We start from the raw sequence: 24,376 nt of genomic DNA, 5'->3' as shown, positions 1-24,376 counted from the left end.
AGAGAGTTTAAATAAATTTGGACAGAAATGCAGGTTTTCACCTAAAAATAGCAGTCTGCTCTGAAAATCTGAATCCTTGCTTGTCTGAGTTTTGGTACTTGTTGCTCATGTCTCATCTTCCACAGAGTAGAACCAAATGCCTGGCTTGATGATATCAGCCTGATATCATCCAAATGGCAGTGCCAAGTGACATCATAAGTTTAGGAATTGCTGACAGCACACTACAGCCAATTCCAGATGGAGCATTTTCCCCTGGGACAGAACTAACATCAAAACCCAGCAGAAAAGTCTCTGAGTCATTTATGCTATCTCCATCAGAGTTGGAGGTGCAAAAAACATCTCCATCAAAGTGTTTGTCTTGCTGCCCGGCTGTGGAACAGATACACGTGCTGGATAGGAGCAGTTTAATGATTCCTTCTCCAGATAAAAGTTGTTTTTTTCTACAAGAAAACACAGCAGCAGAAACAGAATACCCTGTTGCAGATCCCTGGTGTGGGAGGCTGTGGTTTGCTGATGGAGATGGGCACATCCACACCTGAACCTGGTCTCAGGCTCTGTTTGAGCTGTTTTGAGAATCACAGCAGTTGTTGTGTGGTGTTTATGCCAGGACTTGGTTATTGCACGGTGAGTGGTCCTTCTGGAAGTACATCCTCGTGGAAAAGCTGCACAATTCCTTTTACCAGTGCTGGATCCTGGTTGCTGCTCCTTGGCTGGGCTCAGTGGACTCACCTCAGATGTGCTGGGCCATGGGAGCTTCCCAGCAGACTGTGAAACTTCAAACCAGCCCATTTTCATCTTCCTTAATTCCTCCTGGAGGAGCAAGGTCTGGCTGCTCAGTGGCACTGGAGCTTTTGAGCTTCCCTTGAGCTGGAGCTGCAAAGGACAGGCTGGAGCCACATCCCCACTCCAGTTGCTTGGACCTTGAGGGACAGAGCAGCAGAAAGATGTGTCACTACAGAAAGAAGGAATTGCAAAGGAAAGTAGACAATTAATGGATCAAATAATCCTGTTTCTGTAAAGTCTTCTCCAAAGAACAAACACCAAACACTGGAGTGATTCACAATATTTTCATTGTCACAAATAGAAGTAATTTTGATGTAAAATACGTCAAATTAACCTGCAACATTTCGAGTGCAAGCAGGTTTAGCAGTGGAATTCAGCAGCCCTGTATGCCAATCCCTCTGCTTCCTTCTATATTTGTAGCTTACGTTTAAAACCCACATGGATCTGATTATAGATTTTGCAGAACGTTCTGCTTGTGGCAGCAAAATGATTTTTCATTTAACTCTTGGTGTCTCTCAACCCCAAGAGAAGAAAATTCAGCCATAATATGGAAGAGAATTGAGAATTAATTAAATCCCACACCATTAACAGTGTTGCAGTTGGAAACCCATCAACACCTTGTAATCGGCCAACCCACAGAAATGTATTTCAAAGAAAAAACAAGCGACATCAGTCAGAAATAGACTCCCACCTTCTGCTCCAACTCCTACCAGAAGCAGCAGAACGTGGAGCCAGTGGAGCTGTGCTGAAGTGCACAGAAAGTTAGGGAGAGGGAGGAACCAGAAAATCTAAAATTAATACTGAAACAAGCCACCGGCAGGTCCTGAACTTGGAACTATTTTCAGATTGAATATGTGTTCTCTAACTCAGCCACACTTCTGAGTTAACAGAGCACATTTTATATGGGAAAGAGCTCTCAGGTGTTGCTTCTACGCGCCAGTAATATCATGGGCATATGAAAATGAGAGATATTTTTGGGTTTGCACAAAGACCCTGGCTGGTAGGATCAGCCCTGGCCAGAAACAAAGCCCAGAAATACTGCTCTTTTTGGAAAACAGGTGAACAAATCCACCCTGTTTTGCTTTCCCATTGTTTCCCTGGTTTCAAAGATCTACAGACTAAAGTGGGATATGGAAATTAAAAGTCCTCCATCTGGATTACACTGCTCTGTGCTTGTTTGGACAAAGAAATGCCACAGATGGGACTGATACCAGTGGCTGGCAGGATCTGCCAGTGCCTCCTGCTGGATCCCTCACTTGCTCCTTGCACTCGTGGTGGCATGAGGCAGTGCCAGGTTGCAGAAGGTCTTGTCAAGTGCCTGAAGACCTTTATTTTCTCTGGATATTGTGCCCCTTCTCAGACACATTGGGCCTCACAGCCTATGGCTTTGGCATTAGGGAAGACAGGATTGAAATCATGATCACATTTCTTTGCAGCTAAACCTGAACCGAAGTCACACCTTTAATCTCAATTTGAACCTCAGACACCCTTTGAACCTCAGTTCAAGTGCCTGTAGATTATTTTATATTTATTGGGGTTCTCATCCCGTTTCACTGTGACTCGCAGAAAACAGTAAAAGCTGATTGTCCCAAACAGCATCATTCCATGACATTATGTAAACTTTTCATGGAAGAGTTGACCTTTGAGGTTAACTAAAATTACAAGAGTGGAAGCTGTACCAATCCAGCCCATTTTCTTTGTCGGCTTTTCCCGCCGCGGGACAGCTTTGACATTTCAGACCCCATGCAGGAGAAAGACGCATTTCCAGGTAGGAGAACACTCCAGCGAGCGCGTGGCTCTCTCCCTCACTGTTTTCCTGTCTCGTGCAGCTCTGACAGCCGCGGCGGGGCGCGGGAAGCTGGAGGTGTGCAGGCTGCTCCTGGAGCAGGGCGCCGCCGTGGCGCAGCCCAACCGCCGCGGGGTCGTGCCGCTCTTCAGCGCCGTCAGACAGGGACACTGGCAGGTCAGTGGGGTCCTCTCGCCCTGCTGGGTCAGGCCGTGCCTTCTCTCATGCTGGAATGGAGAAGACAAGCCCCAGCTCTTTTGGGGAGTGGTCAGAGCAAACAGAAGTGATACTGGTTCTTCTATCACCGCAAGCTCTGGCTGGCTACAGACAGCTTTGATTAAGTTCTGTGTTATCATAGAATCATGGAATAGTGATCATCTAATCATCTAATTCCATCCCCCTGCTGTGGGCAGGGATACCTTCCACTATCCCAGGTTTCTCCAAGCCCCATCCAGCCTGGCCTTGAACAGTTCCAGGGGTGGGGCAGCCACAGCTTCTCTGGTTATCTCACCATTTGAGAAGCAAACAGGATGCTCGTGACTTACCAGAATATTCTTCCTGTCCTTATACCTCCCTTCATTTTCATAATCCTCAATCATCCATCCAGCAATCTCAGAGGCCGCCATGCCTGTAGGGGTGGGAGTTTTTATAATGTGGGGTCTGTTCTGCTCTTCCTTGGCTCTGGCATCTCCTCAGCTGTGTCTCCACGTGTAACCCTGGCTCTGTGTGCTGCAGATCGTGGATCTCCTGCTGACACACGGCGCTGATGTGAACATGGCAGACAAGCAGGGCCGGACGCCGCTGATGATGGCTGCATCCGAGGGACACCTGGGCACTGTGGAGTTCCTGCTTGCACAAGGTCAGAGCATGTGCTGGGAGGTGTTGGGGACCAGCTGTGGTGCATCCCACCACACCAGCTCCAGCTTCATCCCGAGCAAAATTTGAGCTTGGGTCAGCTCAGGATCATCTGGAGGGGCTTTCCCACAGCTTCAGAATGGTTCCTGGATGCAGTGTGGGCAATGTGAGAAAACACTGGCAATGTGTTGAGGTGCTGGAGCATGTCCAAAGAAGAAAACAGAGGTGGGGAAGGATCTGGAGCACAGTAAGTGGCTGAGGGAGCTAAGAGCAGGTCAGCCTGGAGAAAAGGAGGCTTGGGGGGGACCTTGTGGCTCTGCAGAATATCCTGGCAGGAGGAGGAAGCCAGATGGAGGTCAGGCTCTGCTCCCAGGGAATAAGACACTAGAGGAAGGAGCCTCAAGTTGCTCTGGGGGAGGGATGAAAGGGTTGTTGAGCCCTGGCACAGGCTGCTGAGGGCAGTTGTGGAGCTCCCATCCCTGGAGAGATTTAAAGGATTTAAAGATGTGGCACTTGGAGACATGGTTAGTGGAGGGCTTGGCAGTGCTGGTGGAACAGTTGGATTCAATGATACTAAAGTCTTTTCCAACCTAGATGAGTCTGTGATTCTACATTGTCCTCCCTAAGCCTGTACCTTGCAGCCCTTGTCCCACCTTGGCATTCCTGATGGCTCCAGGTGCTGTTTGCCTCCTCCCCTCACTCCATGCTGTGTTGAGAGCTCTGGCCAGAGGTTTCTGAGCACACCTGGAGCAAACATTGCTGTGGTGTACTCCTCCACAAACAGTTTGTGCCAGCAGGGAGAACTCTCAGTCTGCTTTCAGCTGGGCAGCCTGTGCAGACCGGGGATGTGTCAGCTGGGATGAACGGGAACATTTTGGAAATTCAATCACACCCACATTTGCTGAAGATTCTAGAGGCAGGGAATCTCATGCTGGGAGGTTTAGAGTTTGCCTCCAGGAGAAAAGCACTGCAGCCTCAATTCATCCCAGCTGCTGGCAGGAGCATCCCGCCGGTAGCTGCAGCTCCTCGGAGCAGCAGAGCTGGTACAGATAATCTCTGCACTCTCCAGAGCCAGAGCCATGCCTGTGCCATGGCAACAGGAGTTGTCTTCATGCCATGAAGAGGAGTGTTCAGTTAAAGCTGCTGTTCAGCTCTCATATCCGTATCCATATGCCGTGTGGAGCAATACTGACCCGTTGGTATGGCAGCGCCATTTCCTCATCCAAGAAAACGTCAAGTCCTCCTCTCCCTGGCTTGCAGTTGGCAGCAGTGTATCCCACAATGTTGTATTTATATTGGGTAAAGTTCAGGAAGAAATACTGCTGGAAATTGTGTACTTTTGGGTAAAGGGGAGGGGAGTGAAGAAGGGAAAATATGTGCTTTTCTAGGAGAACTGAGCTGAATTGACTTAATTCCCCATGGTGACCTGCTGAAACAGCAAAATGGTCTTCATCTCTGACTCACACAAGCTGGAAGGGGTTGGATTAAGTTTAAAAAAAAAAAGGCAGTTAAAAAGATGATGTCTCAGATGAAGGAAGTCAGATCTACCGTGCTACTCAGATGTTTGCCAGGAAAGCCTGCAGAGGTAGGCGTGAAAAAGTTTGCAGCTTGGTGTGAACCAACTCATTTGCCACAGTTCCCATCAAGTGTATTTGAAGTTGCCACAGAGGGTGGGATCTGTGGCGGGAGAAACGTTAATAAAGGAATTAATAATTATGTACAGAGCTCTCTGAAAACAAGCTGTCGTTGCTGAGCAGAGGGTCTGCGGTAAACAGTGCTAAACAACGGAGAGCTCTGAAGTGAACTGCTGCTTGTTCTTCCAGGTGCCTCCATTTCTCTGATGGACAAAGAGGGCTTGACAGCCCTCAGCTGGGCCTGCCTGAAGGGCCACCTGCCCGTGGTGCGTTCCCTGGTGGAGAATGGAGCTGCCACGGACCACGCGGACAAGAACGGCCGCACGCCGCTGGACCTGGCGGCGTTCTACGGCGACGCTGAGGTGGTGAGTGGCCCTGGCACACCCGGAGAAAAGGGGAATCTGCTGTAAAAGCCATAAAGTCAAACAGTTCAGCTTAATGTAGCAGTGAACACGTGTAGTCCTGGCCCTCCCTATGGGAAGGTGCTTCCAGAGAAGCTGATCAGAGAATCCCAGAATGGTTTGAGTTGGAAGGGAATTAAGAACCATCTCATTCCCCTCTGTGCCATGTGGGCAGGGACACCTCCCACTATCCCAGGTTGCTCCAAGCCCTGTCCAGCCTGGCCTTGAACACTTCAAGGGATAGGGAGGCCATAACTTCTCTGGGCACCCTGTGCCAGGGCCTCACCACCACTGCAGGGAAGGATTTCTTCCTAATATCCAGTCAAAACCTACTGTTTTTCAATTTAAAGCATTCCCCCCCTTGTTCTGTCATTCTAGGCCCTTGTCCAAAGTCCCTCTCCAATCTTTTTAGAGTCCCTTTAGGCATTCTAAAAAGGGAAGGGGATCTGAGGTAGTCCTGGAGCCTTACCTTTTCCAGGCTGAACAATCCCAATTCTCCCAGCCTCCTTAACAGAGGTGCTGTATCCTTTGGAGCATCTCCATGGCCTTCTCTGAACTTGCTCCAACAGGTTGATGTCCTTCCTGAGCTGGATACAGCTCTCCAGTCTCACCAGAGACCACAGTGGAGTAGAAGGACAGAATCCCCTCCCTCAAGCTGCTTCCCACAATGTACACTCAGACACCTTGGAGGTGCTTTTAGCCCAGGCAGTGGAGAAGAGCAAGCTCCTGCTGATCCTGCATCCCCAGCAGTGTGTGGGGGTCTCAGCCAAGAACAGAACTGACTGGTTGGGCTTCTCATTGCAGGTTCAGTTCCTGGTGGACCATGGGGCCATGATCGAGCACGTTGACTACAGTGGGATGCGGCCCCTCGACAGAGCAGTGGGCTGCCGCAACACCTCGGTTGTCGTCACCCTCCTGAAGAAAGGAGCAAAGATAGGTAGGAGCAGGGGGACACTGCCATCAGCTCTGTGCTCAGTCAGGACTCAAACAGTGGGGCTGGCATCCTAAAAAATACAAGTATAACCCAGAGGCAGCCTCAGGCCTGGCCACTGCTTCACACTCCAAAAGCAGACGGCGAGTCAGGACTACTTGGTTCTCTTTACTAAAACGGGGACTTTATTTTTTTACCTGTGGTATTACTTAGCAAAAGTTAATCAATAAACAACTGTTTCTTTGGCAAGGTCTTTCCTCTGGTAATGCTTTTTCTATCTTTACTAGTCTGAGTTGCCAAGTGTAGTCTGTCCATGCCTTGCTGTGAGCTGCTGCGTTCACTTGCTCTGTGTATGCTTCCAGACCTCAGTGTACCTGCACTGCACCACACAGCCGCTCACGTTACGTTTTCCTGTGAAAGGGGATTTTGCTGGTGCATTGGCTTCCTCGCTGCCTGCCTCTCACAGCTGCTTTTTTCCTTTCTTTTTTTTTTTTTTTTCACCTTCATCCATTTTTTTCCCCCCTCTCTCCTACAACTTCTTGTTTTCTCCTTTCTTTGAAGGTTGTCAGACGTTACCGAGTCGCCCACGAGGTATATCTCATTGCTGTCAGCATCAGCTTCGATCTGATAGCTTTGTTAGCCTTGCTTTCTCCTATTTGATTTAGTCTGCATGCGTCCCCAACACCTCTAATCTTTTTAATTTACCTCACCTTCAAATAATTTTTTTAATGACTGTTGCAGAGAATAACTTGAACTCAAAAACTAACCTCCTTCCCCCAAAACGTACTGAATCTACTTATAGAATATTGTTGACTTACTCTTCACCCACACTAATGAGCTGTCCTCAAATTTTTGCCACCCCTTCCCTCCCAGTATTAGTCCTTGAGATAGGAGCTGGCTCTGCAGGGTGGCTCCTGTGCAGAGCCAGTGCCCCCAGCCCAGTGATGCCTTCAGCACCAGCAGCACTTACACACAACCTTCCCTTTGTCATTTTTTTCTGCCTTAATGGATTTTCTACTCTAGCCTTTCACATCTTGTGAAGCTGGAAATCACAATCCACTTAACCACAAACCACCTATCAACAGTCAAACTGCAGATTCCCTAGTACACATCCATAGATTTGAGTTTAGAAATGCTTTTATGTAACCACTCTGATTTTTCCTTTAAATACAGTTTGTTTCCCCCATCTCAGCATGTCCCATATTCAGCACTGCCCTCTTGTGGAAACTGCTCCATGCTTTCCCAGGCCACTGGAATTAGCCTTAATGACTGCAAAGGAAAACCATTGCAAGGGGGATGACATTAATTTAGGTGTCAGAGGAATTGTCAGCTCAGTCCTTTGGAGCACTCTGCCCTTTGACCATGCCAAGTTGTTCTCTCCAGCAGAAATTCCCACCCCAGGGTATTTTTTTCCACCCAGCTTCCTACCACCCTTGCATTGTATGAGTTCTTTACCCATCATGCATCCTGTACACTACAGGTCCAGCAACTTGGGCAATGGCAACCTCCAAACCTGACATCATGATCATCCTGTTGAGCAAGCTGATGGAGGAGGGAGACATGTTTTATAAGGTGAGAAGGGTGGGATTGGAACATGGAACAGATGTAACTTGCAGCATCACTTGGTGTGAGGTTTTGGCCCTGTTGGGTCAGTGGTTGGTCCTCCCCAGCCTAAATGGTTCTGTGATCCTAATGCTGCTGCCTTAACCCATGCCAAGTAAAAGCTCCCTCTAACAACATTCCTTGTGTTCTAAACTGTTTGGTTTTGGTTAGTGGGGTTGGAGAAGAGGGGATTGATTGCCCAAATCTGTAACAAAGCTGAAGCAAAGCCAAGTTGCATTGGATTAGAGCCAGCACTTCATTTCCTCTCTGAAAACAAGCAGGACCTAAGTGTGTGTTGGGAGTGCTGCTGTCATTGCATCAGGTGTGGCAGCCTTGTCATTACCTAGTGAGCTCACTGTTGGGGATCAAGGCAACAGGATAGAATAGCCCAGAAAAGCTCCCAGAATAAACTTCTTGCAATGAGAACAGATTGTCAGGACACAGCTGGCTTTGTCATGTCCTTTAGCCCATGGGAGGCATTCCACTGTTACAGTTAGGTTGTCTTTTTTTGCTCTCTGTTTGCTTTAAGCCAGTCTTTAAACCCTGGGGATTTGCACACACATAGAAATTGTGCAAGTACAACAGTGATTCACTGTGAGGCTCTAAGGGTGAAGCAGAAAATAGGCAAAGCTGGCATTGTAGTAGGAGTTGCCTGCCAGAGATAGATGATACAGCTGAGAAACCTGAGTCTACAGGTTTTTAAAAATCACTGTTTGTAGCTGCAAAATTTATGTCTGTGTCCTGAGGAACTGTGTGTGTCCTAGATCCCATCCTGCCCTCTTTCTCTCACCCTGTGTTGGCTGCCCCCCTTCAGGGTGCACATCATCCCATCCCAAAATTAGTTGCCCAAAATAGCAGAGATGAGTCACCTTTGAAGGTGACTGTTGCATACCAATAATTATAAAAGGAACCCACTTAACAGACTTAGATGTAGAGGTTTAAACATCTGAAGTCCAGGGAGGTGAATCTCACCCTGTTTGTCCAAGTTCAGAGCCACAGCAGTGCTGTAACATTTGTCTTTGCTATTGAGAGGCTTCTCTGAGCCCCAGAGCTCCACAAAGTCCCACAATTTCTGTTCCTTACCCTCCTGGATGTGTATTAAGCTTTGGGTGGAGGGTGTTTTCCAGGAATGGGTAACTGATCACCCAGCTCAAAAGACCATCCAGCCAAGAACCAGATGGAGTTGTATCAAGTTAACACCATTTCTCCACGTTTCCTGCTGTAGTGTGACAGCTCCTGTATGAAGTGGGAGATCTCAACTTGTGCATGGCATCTGCCTTTCCAGCTCAGATGTTCCCTTGATCAAATGTTCTGCCCTTCTTTTCTAGGAAAGAGCTAAATAGTGGAGTTGTGCTTCCTTAGCCACCTAAAACATTGGTTGGGCTGGTGAGTGAATTCTCTGCAGGGAGGTGCACTCAACCCAAGGATGAGTTTTGACATGTTTTCCTTCCAATAGAAAGGAAAAGTGAAAGAGGCTGCCCAGCGCTACCAGTATGCTCTGAAAAAGTTCCCCAGAGAAGGGTTTGGAGAAGACCTGAAAACCTTCCGTGAGCTGAAGGTGTCGCTGCTCCTCAACCTCTCCCGGTGTCGACGGAAAATGAACGTGAGTGTCCCCTCTTATGGTACAGCCCCGCAGCTTTGTGCCTCTGCAGAGACATGCCCACCCCTAGTGGTGCTTTGGCCTCTCAGATCTCTCCTCCCTCTAACCTGGTTGTCCTTCACAGAGCGCTGACATTTTATAATTCCAAAGCAGTAGTGGTTTAGTATGCGTTTCAGACGATTAAAAATTCATTGCTGTGTTTATAGCTCTTTGAATTTTTTATTACTCCCTTTTGATGATGATGTTCACATCGTCACATGGGGGCGGAGGCAATTTCCAGATTTCTGGGGCAGCAGTGAGGAGGAGCCAGGAGATGTGCTCCTTTGAATACTAATTAATTTCAAATGAAGGAGCATATGCTTAGGGGGTTAGCACTTCCCCAGGGCAGTGACTCATCCAGAAACACCTCCACAAGACTCCTTCTCAGCCCAGAACTTCCAGATCCCTGTCACTCTCCCCACTGCAATCTGGCAGCATCCAGCAAGCAGCTCGTGCAGATGCCTGTTCTGCCACCCTTCCCTGACTTGGAGTGCAGGGACTTTCACTTCCACAAATTAAAGTCCCCATAAACTCAAAAGTGACATAGCTGAGGTCATGAGCCAGCAAAGGTTACACTGGAAGGGAAGGAGCTTTTGGGACACCTTCTTTTTTTTTTTATTCTGTGAGGAAGAAAAGTGGAAAACAAGGGGAGTAAAATCTTAATACTGGTGAACAAACACAGTTTGGAGAAAAAGTGTGAACCTTCTCTTTAAATCAGCCAATTCACAGCTAATCAACTCCAGGTCTTGTCCTGTACTTTGAGGACAAGGTTTTTGGTTTATCATTAACTAGGGAATGCCAGCTTTTGTGATAGAAAATTTTAGAGGGTTGTAATTGCTCCTGCAGTTTTTGCACCTATAGATGAGACCATAAAGATACCTCATGACTGCATTCCCAGTTCAGTTTGTTGGACAGTAACTGCTACTGCAGGTACAAAGAGAAGTATAATGTTCCCTGGGCAGGGAATGCCCATAGCAAGAGTTGGCATCACAAGTTTTTGAACAAATCAGGAGCAGCACTATTCAGTCTTTTCTCCCAGAGCTGCTCAGGTCATAGCCCAGTGCAGCAATCCAAATCAGTGTTTGGCTGTGAAATGGAATCCTCCCCACTAGGAGGAGTTCTCTTTCACAAGTGCTGAGCTGAGCAGGACATGAAGCATTCAGAACAAGGCAAGGGAGGCTGGTGACAGGGTCTGGACCAGAGCTCATAATCTGGTCTCTTGGCACTGCCCCTGGAAAGCACCCAGAGCAGTCCCATCCTACACTGCACCCTCTCCCTGCTCCCAAACTACTCTCCCAGGTGAGCTGTCATGGAGAAGTGAGGAACAGTGGGATTGACAGGAGACCTTTGCCAGGCAAGTCCTGCTTGCAGCTAATGCAGCCCTGTCCTTCACAGGCAATTTTCTTCAGCCCCTCAGAGAATGTCAGTGTGCTCAGGGAAGCAGAAAGGCGTGGGAAAGGTTTCCTATTGGGTTCAACTATGGGAAAAAATCGTTCTTGAGATAAAATTCCAGCCTCTGCAAGACCAGATGTTTCCTCAGGACTGTAGGTTGTTGGAGAGGGATTTACATGCACATGTTGGGGACACAGTGAGAGTGATGACAGCAACTTAGGTTAACAACACCTGAGTCTTTGAAAATGCCATCATAGCTCCTTGTCTGTAAATGATGTTGAATCCATGTAAAATATCCCAAAACCATCAAGTTTTCCATGCAATACAAAAAAGAAAGTCCGTACTAAGTGTGTTTTCTTCCATGCTGTATGTATTTTTTATTTCTGAATGCATTCAGTTACTTACCTGCACACCTGTTCAAATGGCAGGATTTTGGAATGGCGGAGGAATTTGCCACTAAAGCACTGGAGCTGAAACCGAAGTCTTACGAAGCTTATTATGCAAGAGCAAGGGCCAAACGCAGCAGCAGGTGAGGAGGGACACAGAGAAGGGTGTGAGGGACCAGTTTCTGCCAGCCTGTCACATCAAGTGTGGGCACCCACCCTGTAAAGCCAGGCAATGCCCCCATGGGAAGAAATGCTAAGGAGTGTTCATTAGTGAGATCATAAACGTCCTGAACTCCAAAGTAATGCCCTCCCTCATTTGGTGATTTCTGAGTCCAAATGTTCTGGGAGATCTTTGTCTGGACATCTTACAACACTGGAGACCTGTGCACCAAAGTGGGGTGTTCTTTTTCAAAGTGCACTTTAGTTTGACCACAACTTGGACTCAAAGCAGAATGTGACTCATGGCCTGTACAGAACATTCAGCTGGTGTTGGGAGGTGCTGGGGGGATCACACATGGGAGCTTTTCCCCCATCTGGGTAGGTTTTCCCAGATCACAGTCATGTTCAAACACATAGTTCTGCTGCAAAGTGAACAGCGTCCCTGTAAATTACACCCCCCTTCCCAAACCCCCACCTCCCTGTTATACCCCCTAGGCTGGCCTTTCCCTCACAAAGACTTCCCTGGGCTCACATTGCTTGATTGCTTCGTTCCAAAGAAGTTAGCCAAAATCCACTGCAAAATTGGAGAGACAGGCCTTGCCCAGAGCGCTGACCTGTGGGAGCCCCTGAGCTCTGGAGCCAGGCCTGACGCTGTGTGGTCTTGGCATCAGGCAGGAGTTAAATTCTCACTGGCGTACATGGTTGTAGCTCTGTCAGAGCTTGTTTACAGCAGTCGGTGAGCTGGGCTTGTGTGATCAATGTGTTGGTGTCCCCTTCTCTAAAACAGAGGTGATGCTCATGTTGATGCTAGGGGGAGTAATTAATCAGCCCCTAACGTAAGCTGCAGAGGCAGGTGTGTTTGCTAGTCTGGGTTGTGCCATCTAAAGCCTGTGTTCCCTTCTTCTCTAGAATTTTCCCTCTCTTTGGATAGCATAAATCCAAGGGAGGCCCATTAGGCAGCGTGTGAGATGTGCAGCAAGCAGTAGCACCCACAGCTCTCTCCCTCAGTAACAGGCACAAGCCACTTTATTCCCCTGGAATCTCTGAAAACAGCTCCATCCAAATCCAGAGTGCTTTCAGTTCTCATTTCTGTTCCTTTGTCAAGCAGGCAGTTTTCAGCAGCCCTGGAGGACCTGAACGAGGCCATCAAGCTGTGTCCAAACAACCGTGAGATCCAGCGGCTGCTGATGCGGGTGGAGGAGGAGTGCAGGCAGGTGCAGCAACAGCAGCAGCAGCAACAACAGCAGCAGCAACAACAGCAGCAGCAGCAGCAGCAGCAGCAGCCATCACCTCCACTCCCAGTGGAGCCAGAACCCGAAGCCCAGCATGAAGAGCTGTATTCTGTGCAAGATATCTTTGAGGAGGAATACCTCGAGCAGGATGTAGAAAATATTTCCATTGGCTTACAGACAGAGTCCAGGCCAAACCAAGGGCTGCCCATCATCCAGAGCCCACCCCAATCTCCAGCTCACAGGGACTCAGCCTATATTTCTGGCTCACCTCTTGGCTCTCATCAGGTCTTTGATTTCAGGTCCAACAGCTCTGTGGGTTCACCGACCAGGCAGGGATACCAGTCCACATCTCCTGCTCTGTCTCCAACACACCAAAACTCACATTACAGACCCAGTCCTCCGCACACATCCCCAGCTCACCAGGGCTCCACTTACCGCTTCAGCCCCCCTCCCGTGGGAAGCCAGGGCAAGGAGTATCAGAGCCCGCCGCCGTCTCCGCTGCGCAGAGGCCCCCAGTACCGCGCCAGTCCCCCCGCAGAGAGCATGAGCGTGTACCGCTCCCAGTCCGGCTCCCCGGTGCGCTACCAGCAGGAGCCCAGCGCCGTCTCCCAGCTGCCCGGCCGGCCCAAGTCTCCTCTGTCCAAGATGACGCAGAGATCCTTCCAGATGCCCCAGCTCCCCGTGGCCGTGCCGCAGCCGGGGCTGAGGCTGCAGCCAGCCAAAGCGCAGATCGTGAGGAGCAACCAGCCCAGCTCTGCCGTGCATTCCAGTACTGTCATCCCGACTGGTGCCTACAGCCAGGTTGCCCACTCGATGGCCAGCAAGTACCAGTCATCATCAGGGGACATGGGGGTCAGCCAGAGCCGCCTGGTCTACCAGGGCTCCATCGGGGGCATCGTGGGTGACAGCAGGCCCGTGCAGCACGTGCAGGCGAGTCTCAGCGCCGGAGCCATCTGTCAGCACGGAGGGCTGGCCAAAGAAGACCTTCCACAGAGACCGTCCTCGGCGTACAGAGGGGGGATGAGATACAGCCAGACACCTCAGATTGGGCGAAGCCAGTCCGCCTCCTACTATCCGGTGTGCCACTCAAAACTTGACCTGGAGCGTTCTTCCCTCCCCGCCAACCAGCTGGGCTCTCCAGATGTGTCTCACCTCATAAGAAGGCCCATCACAGTCAATCCCAGCGAAATCAAGCCTCACCCACCGACTCCAAGGCCTCTACTCCACTCTCAGAGCGTTGGCCTCCGCTTCTCCCCTTCCAGCAATAGCATCTCCTCCACCTCCAACCTGACTCCCAACTTTCGCCCCTCTGCCTCGATTCAGCAAATGGAGATCCCCCTGAAGCCAGCCTATGACAGAGCGTGCGATGAGCTGTCCCCAGTGTCGCCCACGCAGGGGGGCTACCCCAGCGAGCCAGCCCGCTCCCGGACCACGCCGTTCATGGGAATCATAGATAAAACTGCTCGGACTCAGCAGTACCCCCATCTCCATCAGCAGAACCGGACCTGGGCTGTGTCTTCAGTGGACACTGTCATTAGTCCCACGTCTCCTGGCAATCTGCCCCAGCCGGAATCCTTTAGCCCACCCTCTTCAATCAGCAACATTGCCTTTTATAACAAAACCAACAATGCACAGAATGGCCATTTGCTAGAGGAAGACTATTACAGCCCCCATGGGATGCTGGCCAATGGGTCCCGGGGAGACCTCCTGGAGAGAGTCACCCAAGCCTCCTCATACCCCGACGTCAAGGTGGCAAGGACGCTGCCCGTGGCGCAGGCCTACCAGGATAACCTGTACAGGCAGCTCTCCAGGGACTCCAGGCAAGGGCAGACGTCCCCAATCAAACCAAAGAGACCATTTGTGGAGTCTAATGTGTAAAAGACACTTGTTGGAGTGAGACCCTCATGTTTTCAGCACACACTTCCAAGCTTGATTTCCATGCATACTATTATAATTATTATTATTACTATTATTATTTTTATTTCTCTTTGATAGCTACATGATCAAGTTTCTCCGGTACTTTATGTGGTGGTCAGACAGCCATGCACGTGCTCCAGCCCTTTTGTTCCCCAGCTGACTGTGAAGCCAACATCAGCCGAGCCAGTATCATTTGCCCAATTCCAGCAAAGTTCCAACCAGGATATCTTAGTCCATGGTGTGGGGTGGTCCAGAGATATCCCTACGCAGCAGGAGGTAACCAGCTCTTTTTCAAGAGACAATTGCCTTGGATTTTTAAATTGGTTTCTTTTGTCTCAGTGATCTCTTACTCAACTCTGATGGGAATTCTAGGGAATTCCACAGGAGCCTTTCCCAAGGCTGCATCCACAGGTCCCCGTGCCAGCCAGGTTGTTTGGCTCTTTGCCCCAAAGAGGGGAATACCCTCAGTGATGTGATTTAACACCAGTAGCTATGCACAGCACCCACAATACCCATTCTGATTCTGCTGGCTTACAGTGCTTTCCTTCCTTACTTAACTTGGTCAGAAGGGGTGGGGATCACACAGCACTTTGCTGCTTTCCAAGTACCTACCAGGTGCCCTCACACTGATTTCTTTGCTCTGGGGCATTTTAGAAGCATTGAGGGTGTAAGGTTGGCCCTTTGTTATGGGTTTTAATCAGCCAAGGGAGTTGGCCAGGAGCCTCTTGTGCATGAACTGGGTTTGCACTAATTTCTTCACACTGTTGGCAGACTTCACCTCACCCACAGCATTTGCACGGGGCAAGTCAGTGTTGGGGACTTCATCTGGGAGGGGGTTTATTACTTGCAAGGAAGAGCAAAAATCTGACTTAGGAAATGGTATTCAAAGAGGAAAATTGCAATTCTTACTTTTTTTTTTTATTTTTTTTATGATGAGCATGTAGAACATGGCATGATGGTCCCAAAAGAGGAAGGGTCCTTCTGCAGTCCCAGGCCTGCAGCAATCCCTTCCCTCTGGCTCAGTCCTGCCAGGGATCAGTGGCTGTAGCAAGGGCTGTGCTCCTCTAAGATTCTCTGTTCCCAAAATCCTGGAAAGGGACACCCTGTTCCATATCTGTACATGGTAGAAACCATGTGTTGCTTTTTAAGAAGCTGTAGTTCAGAGAGACCTATTTATAATTTATTTATGTTATCTATTTCAGGACATTTTCCAGTTCAGGTTGGGTTTTTTCTATTATTTTCAGTTTTGTAATCAAATGCAAGTCACATCAAGACAGCACGAAAAGCAGGGGCCGGTTCCAAAATCCTTTTTATAGGATTTTCAAAAATTTTTTCAATTAGTTGCTGAAAATTTCTTTTGAGGTGGGGGGAAGAACTTCCTTTACCGATTCTTTTGTTCCTGGTGGGTTTGTAATCTGCCTTTTGTGTTCTGAGGGTGAAGGGTGGGATGATGGGAGGGAGAGTGATAATGCTGTAGCTTGTTTTAAAGCAAACTAGTGCCTGTTGCCCAATGCCAAACCTCACTCATATCAACTCTGGGGAGCGATTCAGTGCTGAGCAGGGGAGTGATACCTCCAAAGGGCTACTGAGAATCGATTGCAAGACTTCTTGAACCAAATCACGGGCTCCAGCCTCCGCTGGTGTGAGTGAGCATATCCCAGCAACACATCACTGCAGCTGCACCCTTTCACACCAGCTCAGGACAGGGTCTGGAACTCTTTAAGCAAACCCTGGCTTTGATGGGGCTTTTTTCTTTTCCCTGTGTGTGGCTCAGCACATCTCATTGCTGTTTCATTGCCTAACTTGCTCAGAGCAAGCTGGGACATGCGCACCTTGGGCCAGGGGAGGCTTGTGTCTCATAGACACATGGAGAGCATTTGGAAAAGGGGGTTCCTCTATGAGTTTTGGCATTTTTGGGGTGCCCCAGGGGCCATTTGGTCTTTGTCAAAGCCAGTATTTGGATTGAGGTTGGTGTTTTTTCTTCCTTGAGGTGCAACCCAGTGCTGACTCTGCTTTATCCCAGGGCTCTGTAAATGGGGGCTGGCTGGGACCCCTTCGATGTGGGGACACCCAGGTCTGTGCATGGTTTCTCTCCTTGCAAATGGGGTGTGATGGTTTTCTTTCTTCCTTTCATTTCTGAAATAACATGCTCTGTATTGTAAGGAATAACTGATTTCTCCTCCACATCCCACATGCCCATAGCTGGGAGACGTGTCCTGGGTCTGGAGCAGCATCAGTCACTTTGCTTAGTGCCTCTCATCCTCCAGCTTTCTGCCTGAGTGAGTGGCTTCCTACCTTTAGTTGCTTCTTTGAAAGGAAAAAGCAACCCAGTCCAGCCCTGTGCCCGTGTTACCTGGCCATGGGTGCTCTCCCCTGCCACGCCAGCAGGGTGGCCCAGGGGCAGTGACAGAGCTGCCCATGCTCTGCTTTCGCCACTCACTGCCTTGTGCTCCCAGTCCTGTCCTTCAGAACATCCCCCCGCAGCACTCCTGTGTGTAACTTCCCAGTTTCTGAAGATGTTTTAAGAGAAAACAGCTCACGCTTTTAACACAACCACAAAGCTGAAGAAGGCTTGAAACACTGCAGCATGCAGGTTTTTTCACAATTCCACGTGTTACATTTTCCACAGGATTCTTGCACTAATGGTTTCCCATCCGTTCTCTCTGTAAATGGGTGCACTTTACTGTTTGGATTTGTTACTATGATAAATACTGGATATTTAAGCGTGAGTAGTGTCTTCATTAGAGAAATAGCAAAACAGCTCATGTCTCTTAGTGTATTTTTCAAAAAAAAAGAAGAAGAGAAAAGAAACAAAGCAATGAATCATAATATTTATAGCACAAGAACTGATTCCTGTATATAAGCATCAACAGATTGAGTAATTTTTGAATACAAAATTATTTGCAGTGGTTTTAAAGCACTTCCCTGGCAATTCTCTTAGGGACAGTTGAGGCAGGACGGCTGCTGTGGCCACCAGGTGGGTAAGAAGCACATTTCTTCCTGGAAAAGCTGTTCTTGCTCAGTCCCCTACGTCTTCAAAGTCATGATTTGGTCTTTGCATTAGGAGAAGCAGAGGTCATTCTGTGTTGTGCTGGCGTGGCCCCAGTGTGCTTGGGGGAGCACAAGGTCAGATCTCACCCTGAGGACCCTTCATCCTCTTCTCTTAGATCTGGGTCTGACAATCAGGCCACACTGTGGGATCACATTCAGTTTCAGACACTGAGCTGTCCTGTATGTCTGTGCTATGTATTTAATTACTTTTTGAGTAATTAAGATGCAGGTCAATGCTGCCAGCTGGTGCCTTCATGCCCTCCTGACTGCAGTGGTACCACTGGCAAGCCCCACCTTCGAGCAAGCAGGATTTTGGGTCCACTAAGAATAGCAGGTTCTTGATGACATTGAAACTCCAGTTTTCATTCTTGGGGTACATGCAGAAGGCAGTGCCAAAAGTGATGCTGAAGCTGACCCCTTTCTTTAGCCAACCTTCCCACCAGGTGTCTCCCATCCTCACCTGTGGCTGCTCTGAGACCCAGGTGTGCTGCCACAGAGCTGGAGTCTTCTCTCCCAGCATCAGGTGTGGGTGTCTGCCCCATCCATCAGTGAGGGTTCATTGGCTCTTGCTTTTCTCCCACATTAGGAGGATGCTGTGGTCCCAGGGGAGTGGACACCCACGCGGTGGGGAGCTCTGCAGAATCCCACCAGCCAGGCTGGGAGTGGCATCAGAGGGCTTTGGACACAGTCTTGAGTGGGCATCAAAGTGTTGAGGAAAAGGAAGGTTTTGCAAAGAGAGATCCTTTTGAGATCCGTCTCCAAAGGAGGTACAACCTGAGCTGCCTTCTCTGTGTCACTGGTTGGGAGGACTGTGATGGTTCCAACAATCTGAAATGTGTGTCAGTCCATCTGTCTGTCTGCTGTGGCACCAGTGCCCAGCTCAGTCTGTCTGAGCACTGAACTTTTTGGTTATTTTTCTTTAACCTGGCCGTGAAGAAAACCGCGTGGCTGGCGTGAACGTGTGAGCGTGGGTATGCCAAACACCGGAGTCGTGCTGGGATTAGGTCTGGAACCAGGCTGGGTGGTAAACTGGGAGCGGTTCAGTCTCCTTTGCAAAGGTTGCTGTATATTCAGGGTTACCCAGGAGAAGTCTAGCTAAAACCGAAGTGCCAGCTCTGCCTTATCTAGAGAACCAAGCAAGCCAGCGTGCCTGCTCGTCCTCCGCCTTGCTCGCCCGCGGGGGTCCATAGTGCGCTGCCGCGAGCTCCTTGGTGGTTGTGCTTTGCTGTACTCTTGGGAATTCAAGGTAACTCCTCTACTGGTTTATCAGCCTTTACCCAAGGGCTTAGGGAAAGAGCTGCTGTACCTGCTGGGACCTCTGCAAATCAAAGCCTTCACCCCATGCCGGCTGCGCTTCGCAGGCTGGTGGAGGGCGTGTTGGACACAAAGCACAATGGTTGAAAGTGAATCTGCGTTTTTTTCAGCTTTATGTGAATAATTGCTGGATTTTCATTCAATCAAACTCTTTTTTCTAATATAAACCACTAAGGGCTCAATTCTTTAGCAAGATGCATTCGTGTCCAACTCTCGACTCTACAGCTGGATCTCACCAAACTGGTACAGACCGACCCAAGAGGTCACAGCGAGCGCGGCCGTCACGGGGAAAGCCAACAGACACCCAGCCCACCAGCTGTGTCCTTCCTCCTGCTCCTTTTCTAGCTGTCACGGTACTGGGGAGTCAGCAGCCAGGTCCCATCTGATGGCTGTGAAAACAGAGGGCTGCTTTGCTAAAAGACTTTGTCCCTTTGGGTGATGCTGTCCAGGGACGGCGGTGGGGAGGCAAGTCGGGTGGGAATGGGTAGGTGGGAAAGCCTCGTGCCCATAGGGCTGGGTCCCCACAGGTCTGCCTCGCTGTGCACTGCTCAGCCAGCCACTGAGAGCAGCACTGTGTGCTACATAAAGTCCATTGTGTTGCTCCACTGATAAGCCAGAGACTCGTGTGGACTCTGCCAGTACTGCCGGGCTCATCCCTGTCCAGCCTTTTCTTTGCCATAGTGTTGCATTCAGCGTTCCATCTCCTTTCTGTCTTCACACCCAAGAGGATCTGAGTTGGGTACAAACACGTCCACTACACCTGCCTTGTGCTTTGTACAACTGCCTGGTTGCCATCCTCTGAGACACTTGCTGGGAAGATCTTTAAGACACTTAAATTTTCCTTTAGCTTTTCTATAATTCAGATGTAAAGGACTTTCTCTCTGTACAGTATATTATCCAATGCATGTTCTGTTCTCTCTGATATATTGAACACCACACAGTTGTGATATTGTGCAGTGGGAAGAGCAGCCCCTGCCAACAGCAGAGGCCTTCGCCTCTCATCTCTAAGGAAAGAAGAAAACATATTTTTTCCTTTGCTGTATTTGCTTGAGCAGAGTTTTCTTGTCTGTACATGTGAGCTGTGAGATAGATGTGAAAAGTTCAAAAGAATGCATTCCCCCCCCCAATGTATACAGATTGTAATCTGTACAATGAAAACTGTATGTATGAAAAAATGTACCTATTTATAAATGGTTAACACTTGGAAATGGTGTCTGGGCTGCTGTTTTTCCCACACTGGGGTCAGTGAAGGAGTGTTCTGATGCTTCTTGGTGTGGAAGTGATGGTTGGGTTGGGTCTCACAGTCACTGCATGGGGGTGGGGACAGAGACCTGGGAACCACCAGGAGTGGGGGGCAACAGAGGCAGCACTACTGCTGCCACCAAAAAAGGCATATAATAATAGAGTGGATAATAATTATAACACCCAGTGCATGGCCAGACCCTGGAGATGGGCCCATGGGGTCCCTCACACAGCTACCACTGACAATCCCACCCCTAGTGCCCACCCACCCTCCCAGCCCCTCAGGCAGCTCCTTTCCCAGCTCCTGCCCAGGTGTGTGGGAGCTCGAGGATACCCCAAAACTGTGATCTAGGGGGCAGAGTCAGGAGGACAGGGCTAGCTGCAAACATTTATTAGGTCAGGAGCATCCACTGAGCAAACACATCATGCGTGGGGAGAAAACACTTCAGACACGAGGCTGCTGAGCCTGCACAGGCACAGGGTCACTCCGAACCTCCAGGAGCCCTTTAGGGGAGCATCCCATGCTGAGGGAGAGGGGCTGCCACTGAGTGGGACATCCCAGTGGTGGCAAACATCCCCTCTGCCCACCAGCACTGGGAACAGCCTAAAGGCTTTGGCCCACAGTGCAGAAATCTCCGCTCCCACTCCATCCCCAGAGCAGGGAAGAGGAAGAACCCGGAGACCCCTCTCCTGTGCCCCTGCCCTGCCCACAGCACTGCCATTCCCACAGGGCTGGGATGGGTTCAGGGTCACCAGGGCCTGGACAGGACAGAGCTCAGGATGATTAAGGCCAAGCCAAGCTGAGTCCAGCGGGCAGCATTGCACCAAGCATGTCCTTCCCCAGCTGTCCTCGTCACCCTGGGCTGGGCAGAGATGCAAACCACCAGGGACAGGGTGCACAGGAACATTTCAGACATCACAAGGAGCCCATGCTGGAGACCAGGAGCTGCAGATGTCACTGGCTGCCACCACCAGGGCTCTCTCCTTCTGTCAGGGTCTTGAAGTCCATGGACAGGGCCAGCTCCTCTGCCAGTGGTGGGCGCTTCCACTCCTCCCGTGTCAGCACGTAGCCCACCACCAGCCCAAAGGCCACCAGCAGCACCCCCAGGGTGTTGGCCAGGATGCCCTCAGGCACAAAGTGGCTGTAGGAATCACTGCAGGCATAGAGAGGGATGCCCAAGCCTTAAGGGATGGGTGACCTATCCCTGTCCTGGCTGGGACCCGCTCCTCATCCCCATCCTCATCCTTCAGACACACACCATGGCAAAGGTTACCCACCTGATGTTGAAGAGGAGCATCTCAGTAATGCCCAACAAGCAGGAGGTGATGGAGAGGATGAAGAGGGTGATGCCAAAGAAGATGTGCTGGGGCTTGTACCACCCTCTCAGCGAGAAGGAAGCACCAGGGAACAGAAAGAAACCACAGCCCAGGAACCACTGTGGGGACGCGGGGATGTCACAGGTGCTGCAGAGCCCCTTCCCTGCCGGGGGGGCCAGGGGCTTCCCAGCCCTTACCTGCAGGAGGTAGAGCACAAAGGTGGCCATCCCACACCAGGAGTGCAGGCTGTACATGTCAGGGATGCCCTTAGCCCGGTGGGACTCGAACACAGCGATGATGCCTGAGGAGAAGAGTCCATCACCAGCAGGGCTGATCCTGCCCAGTGCACCCCTCCCATCCCAGCCCATCACCAGCAGGGCTGTTCCTGCCCAGTCCAGCCCTCCCAGCCCAGCACTCACCCACGAGGGCGATGACCAGGGCCAGGCCATGGAGCAACGCGTGCAGGGCCTTGGTAGAACGCTTGGCCTCGTGCCTGAACACCCGGTACACCAGGAGAGCTGCACAGAGAGGGCACCTGAGCATCCACAGGGCTCACCCAGCCCTGCCCAGGGATGCTGCTGCACCCTCCCCGTGTCTTTTGTCACCGCTTTGTCCCCTTCGTTCCCTGCCTGACCACAGCTGCGGGCTTTGGAGGCTGCAGCTGGGACAGGGCGCGCGTCCCCCCGTTCTGCTCACCGTCACCTTGGAGGAACACCATGCCCAGCACCATGCACAGGGGGTGGGCGTTGAACTGCAGGGGGCTGTGCCAGGCCACGCCGCCCCGGTAGCGGCCCAGCCAAGCACCGGTGGTGCCCAGGAGGGTCAGGCCCAGCAGCTGCGACACGGCCACGTACGCCGAGAGCCCGCTGGGGCTGGGGGGCGGCGGGGCCCCATCCATCGCAGCCTGCGGGGACAGAGAGGAGGGGGCAGCGAAGCCGCAGCGGCCCCAGGCAGGTCCCCCTTGGGCGAACCTGGGCTGAGGTCCGGCTCCGAGCAGCGTCCGCCACCTCTGCTCCACCTTCACCTGCCACGGAGCCGGAGCTTCCTGGTCCCGCTGCGTCACCCGCACCTGGAGGTGGCTCCCAGCCGCCCATGGCACACCCGTCCCCGCGCTCCTGCACCTCCTGCCTGCTCCTGGACTCCTCTCCAAGCCTCCTGTCCGTGCCTGCCTGCTCCTGTCCTTCTTCCCAACCCTCCTGCCCCTGCCTGTGCCCCGCGTGCCTCATTCCTCCTGCCCCAGCCCTCCTGCAACCACCGCCCCTCCATCCTTACCCCTCCATCCTTGTCCTTCTGTGCCTGTCCCTGCCTCCATCCTTTTCATCCCCGTCCCTCCAACACTGTCCCTCCATCCCCATCCCTCCCACTCCATGCCCATCCCACGTCCCACCTTCACCCACTCCCAGACCCCCACAACAACCCCCAAACCCTGAGGGGAAGGAAATGCAGGGGTAAGCAAGGGAGCCCCTGCATGGTAAAAGCAATGGCCCCTGGGGACATGGGGCTGAGTGAACGTCTGTGCTGGTGGGGGGGGACGCACACAGGGTGTCACCCAACCACAGCTACCCCAGAGACCCTTCCCACGGCCCCCACAACTCACCTGCTCTGTGCTTTGTGCTGGGCTGTCCCTCAATCGATCAGAGCCACCTCCACCACTGTCACAGCCACTTCTTCTCTCCCCTGGCACCTAGAGCCAGCAGGTCCAACGTCCCCTCTGTCCTGGCCCCTCTGCACTGCCTCTGGGGAGGAGCCCCCTGCCAGCTGTGGCAGACAGACCCACGAAGCTGCCAGGACTGGGGGAGCATGGAGAGGGGGAATGCATTAAGACCACGCACACACTTTATTCCCAGCCACCTTTATTGGATCAGCCAGATAAATGGGTTAAGGGAATTGGTTTATCCCATTAAGTTGCACTGCAAAGGCCGCCTGTGTCCAGCCTCAGTGCCTGGGGCCATGGGGTGCTCTGTGGGATGGGCAGGGGGACCAGGCTGGGGGGGACAGTGAGAGGCACTGGCTCCCCCCATTTCACAACAGCCTCCCCCAAACTCTCATCACACCGAGGGGCTGCTGGCACATCTGGGAGTTGCAGACCCATGTAGCCCTGCCCTGCCCTCCCACCAGATGCAAACATCTGGCCCTGCTGGCAGTCACACAGGGCAAACACAGTCCCCAGCAGCACTGAGGCTGGAGGGACAGGCAATGAACACCCCCAGCCACAGGGCCTGGCAGCAGGACACAGAGCACGCCTGTGGGAATGGGATACTCTGAGTTGCCCATTAACCACCACTGAGTGCTGGGAAAACTGGAGGTGACTGGACCCCTTCCAGGACCTGCCCGCTCCCCTCCCAACCTCTGTCTCCCTGCACCCCCAAGCACATCCACAGTTCCCCCTTCCCAGGGCAAATCCAGTGCTCCTTACATTTGGCAGGGAGTTTTCTCTGGTTAATCTGGTTAATCCCCTTGGGAGGAAGGATGCATGTTCAGCCCGGGCCCCCCTCACGGTGGCCTCTCCAAAACGCCAAGGGGGGCTCAGGGGCTGTCTCTGCTCTCCATGGGGGCTACAGGCTCATGCAGGGGAGGGGATTCTCTCCAGTTCATAGCTGAGGAGGGTCTGAGTGACATTTGGAGGGGTTGAAGGCAGATCCCCACACGGGCTGAAGGCAGATCCCCACACTGCTCCCCCACGTTCCCCAGCCTACCTGTGGGTGCCTGCTGCTGCTGCCTGTGCCAGGCCCAGC

The 24,376-nt window shown here is 51.3% G+C and overlaps 2 protein-coding genes across 2 annotated transcripts in view; one reads left to right on the top strand and one right to left on the bottom strand.

Moving 5' to 3' along the window:
- The window catches only part of TANC2 (tetratricopeptide repeat, ankyrin repeat and coiled-coil containing 2), a 145,163-nt gene extending 127,723 nt beyond the window's left edge, over positions 1–17,440 (top strand). The window contains exons 21-29 of the mRNA XM_059489387.1: positions 2,613–2,746; positions 3,305–3,428; positions 5,248–5,423; positions 6,264–6,396; positions 6,952–6,981; positions 7,871–7,962; positions 9,449–9,595; positions 11,452–11,552; positions 12,677–17,440. Coding sequence (XP_059345370.1) covers positions 2,613–2,746; positions 3,305–3,428; positions 5,248–5,423; positions 6,264–6,396; positions 6,952–6,981; positions 7,871–7,962; positions 9,449–9,595; positions 11,452–11,552; positions 12,677–14,678 — 2,939 coding nt within the window. The 3' untranslated portion in view covers positions 14,679–17,440. The remainder of the gene's footprint in view (positions 1–2,612; positions 2,747–3,304; positions 3,429–5,247; positions 5,424–6,263; positions 6,397–6,951; positions 6,982–7,870; positions 7,963–9,448; positions 9,596–11,451; positions 11,553–12,676) is intronic.
- A 3,341-nt stretch (positions 17,441–20,781) lies between these two features.
- LOC132084357 (transmembrane ascorbate-dependent reductase CYB561) lies at positions 20,782–24,376 on the bottom strand. The gene is made up of 7 exons (XM_059489429.1): positions 24,338–24,376; positions 23,239–23,431; positions 22,338–22,545; positions 22,061–22,159; positions 21,839–21,942; positions 21,603–21,760; positions 20,782–21,478 (listed from the first exon to the last, which is right to left on the bottom strand). The coding sequence occupies exons 3-7, from the start codon at positions 22,537–22,539 to the stop codon at positions 21,280–21,282; spliced, it is 762 nt and encodes a 253-aa protein (XP_059345412.1). The 5' UTR covers positions 22,540–22,545; positions 23,239–23,431; positions 24,338–24,376; the 3' UTR covers positions 20,782–21,279.

The sequence above is a fragment of the Ammospiza nelsoni genome, chromosome 26 (assembly GCF_027579445.1).
Source record: "Ammospiza nelsoni isolate bAmmNel1 chromosome 26, bAmmNel1.pri, whole genome shotgun sequence".
In the NCBI taxonomy this organism is placed as follows: Eukaryota; Metazoa; Chordata; class Aves; order Passeriformes; family Passerellidae; genus Ammospiza; species Ammospiza nelsoni.
The sequence above is the reverse complement of the archived record's forward strand: the minus strand, read 5'-3'. Positions and strand labels throughout refer to the sequence as shown.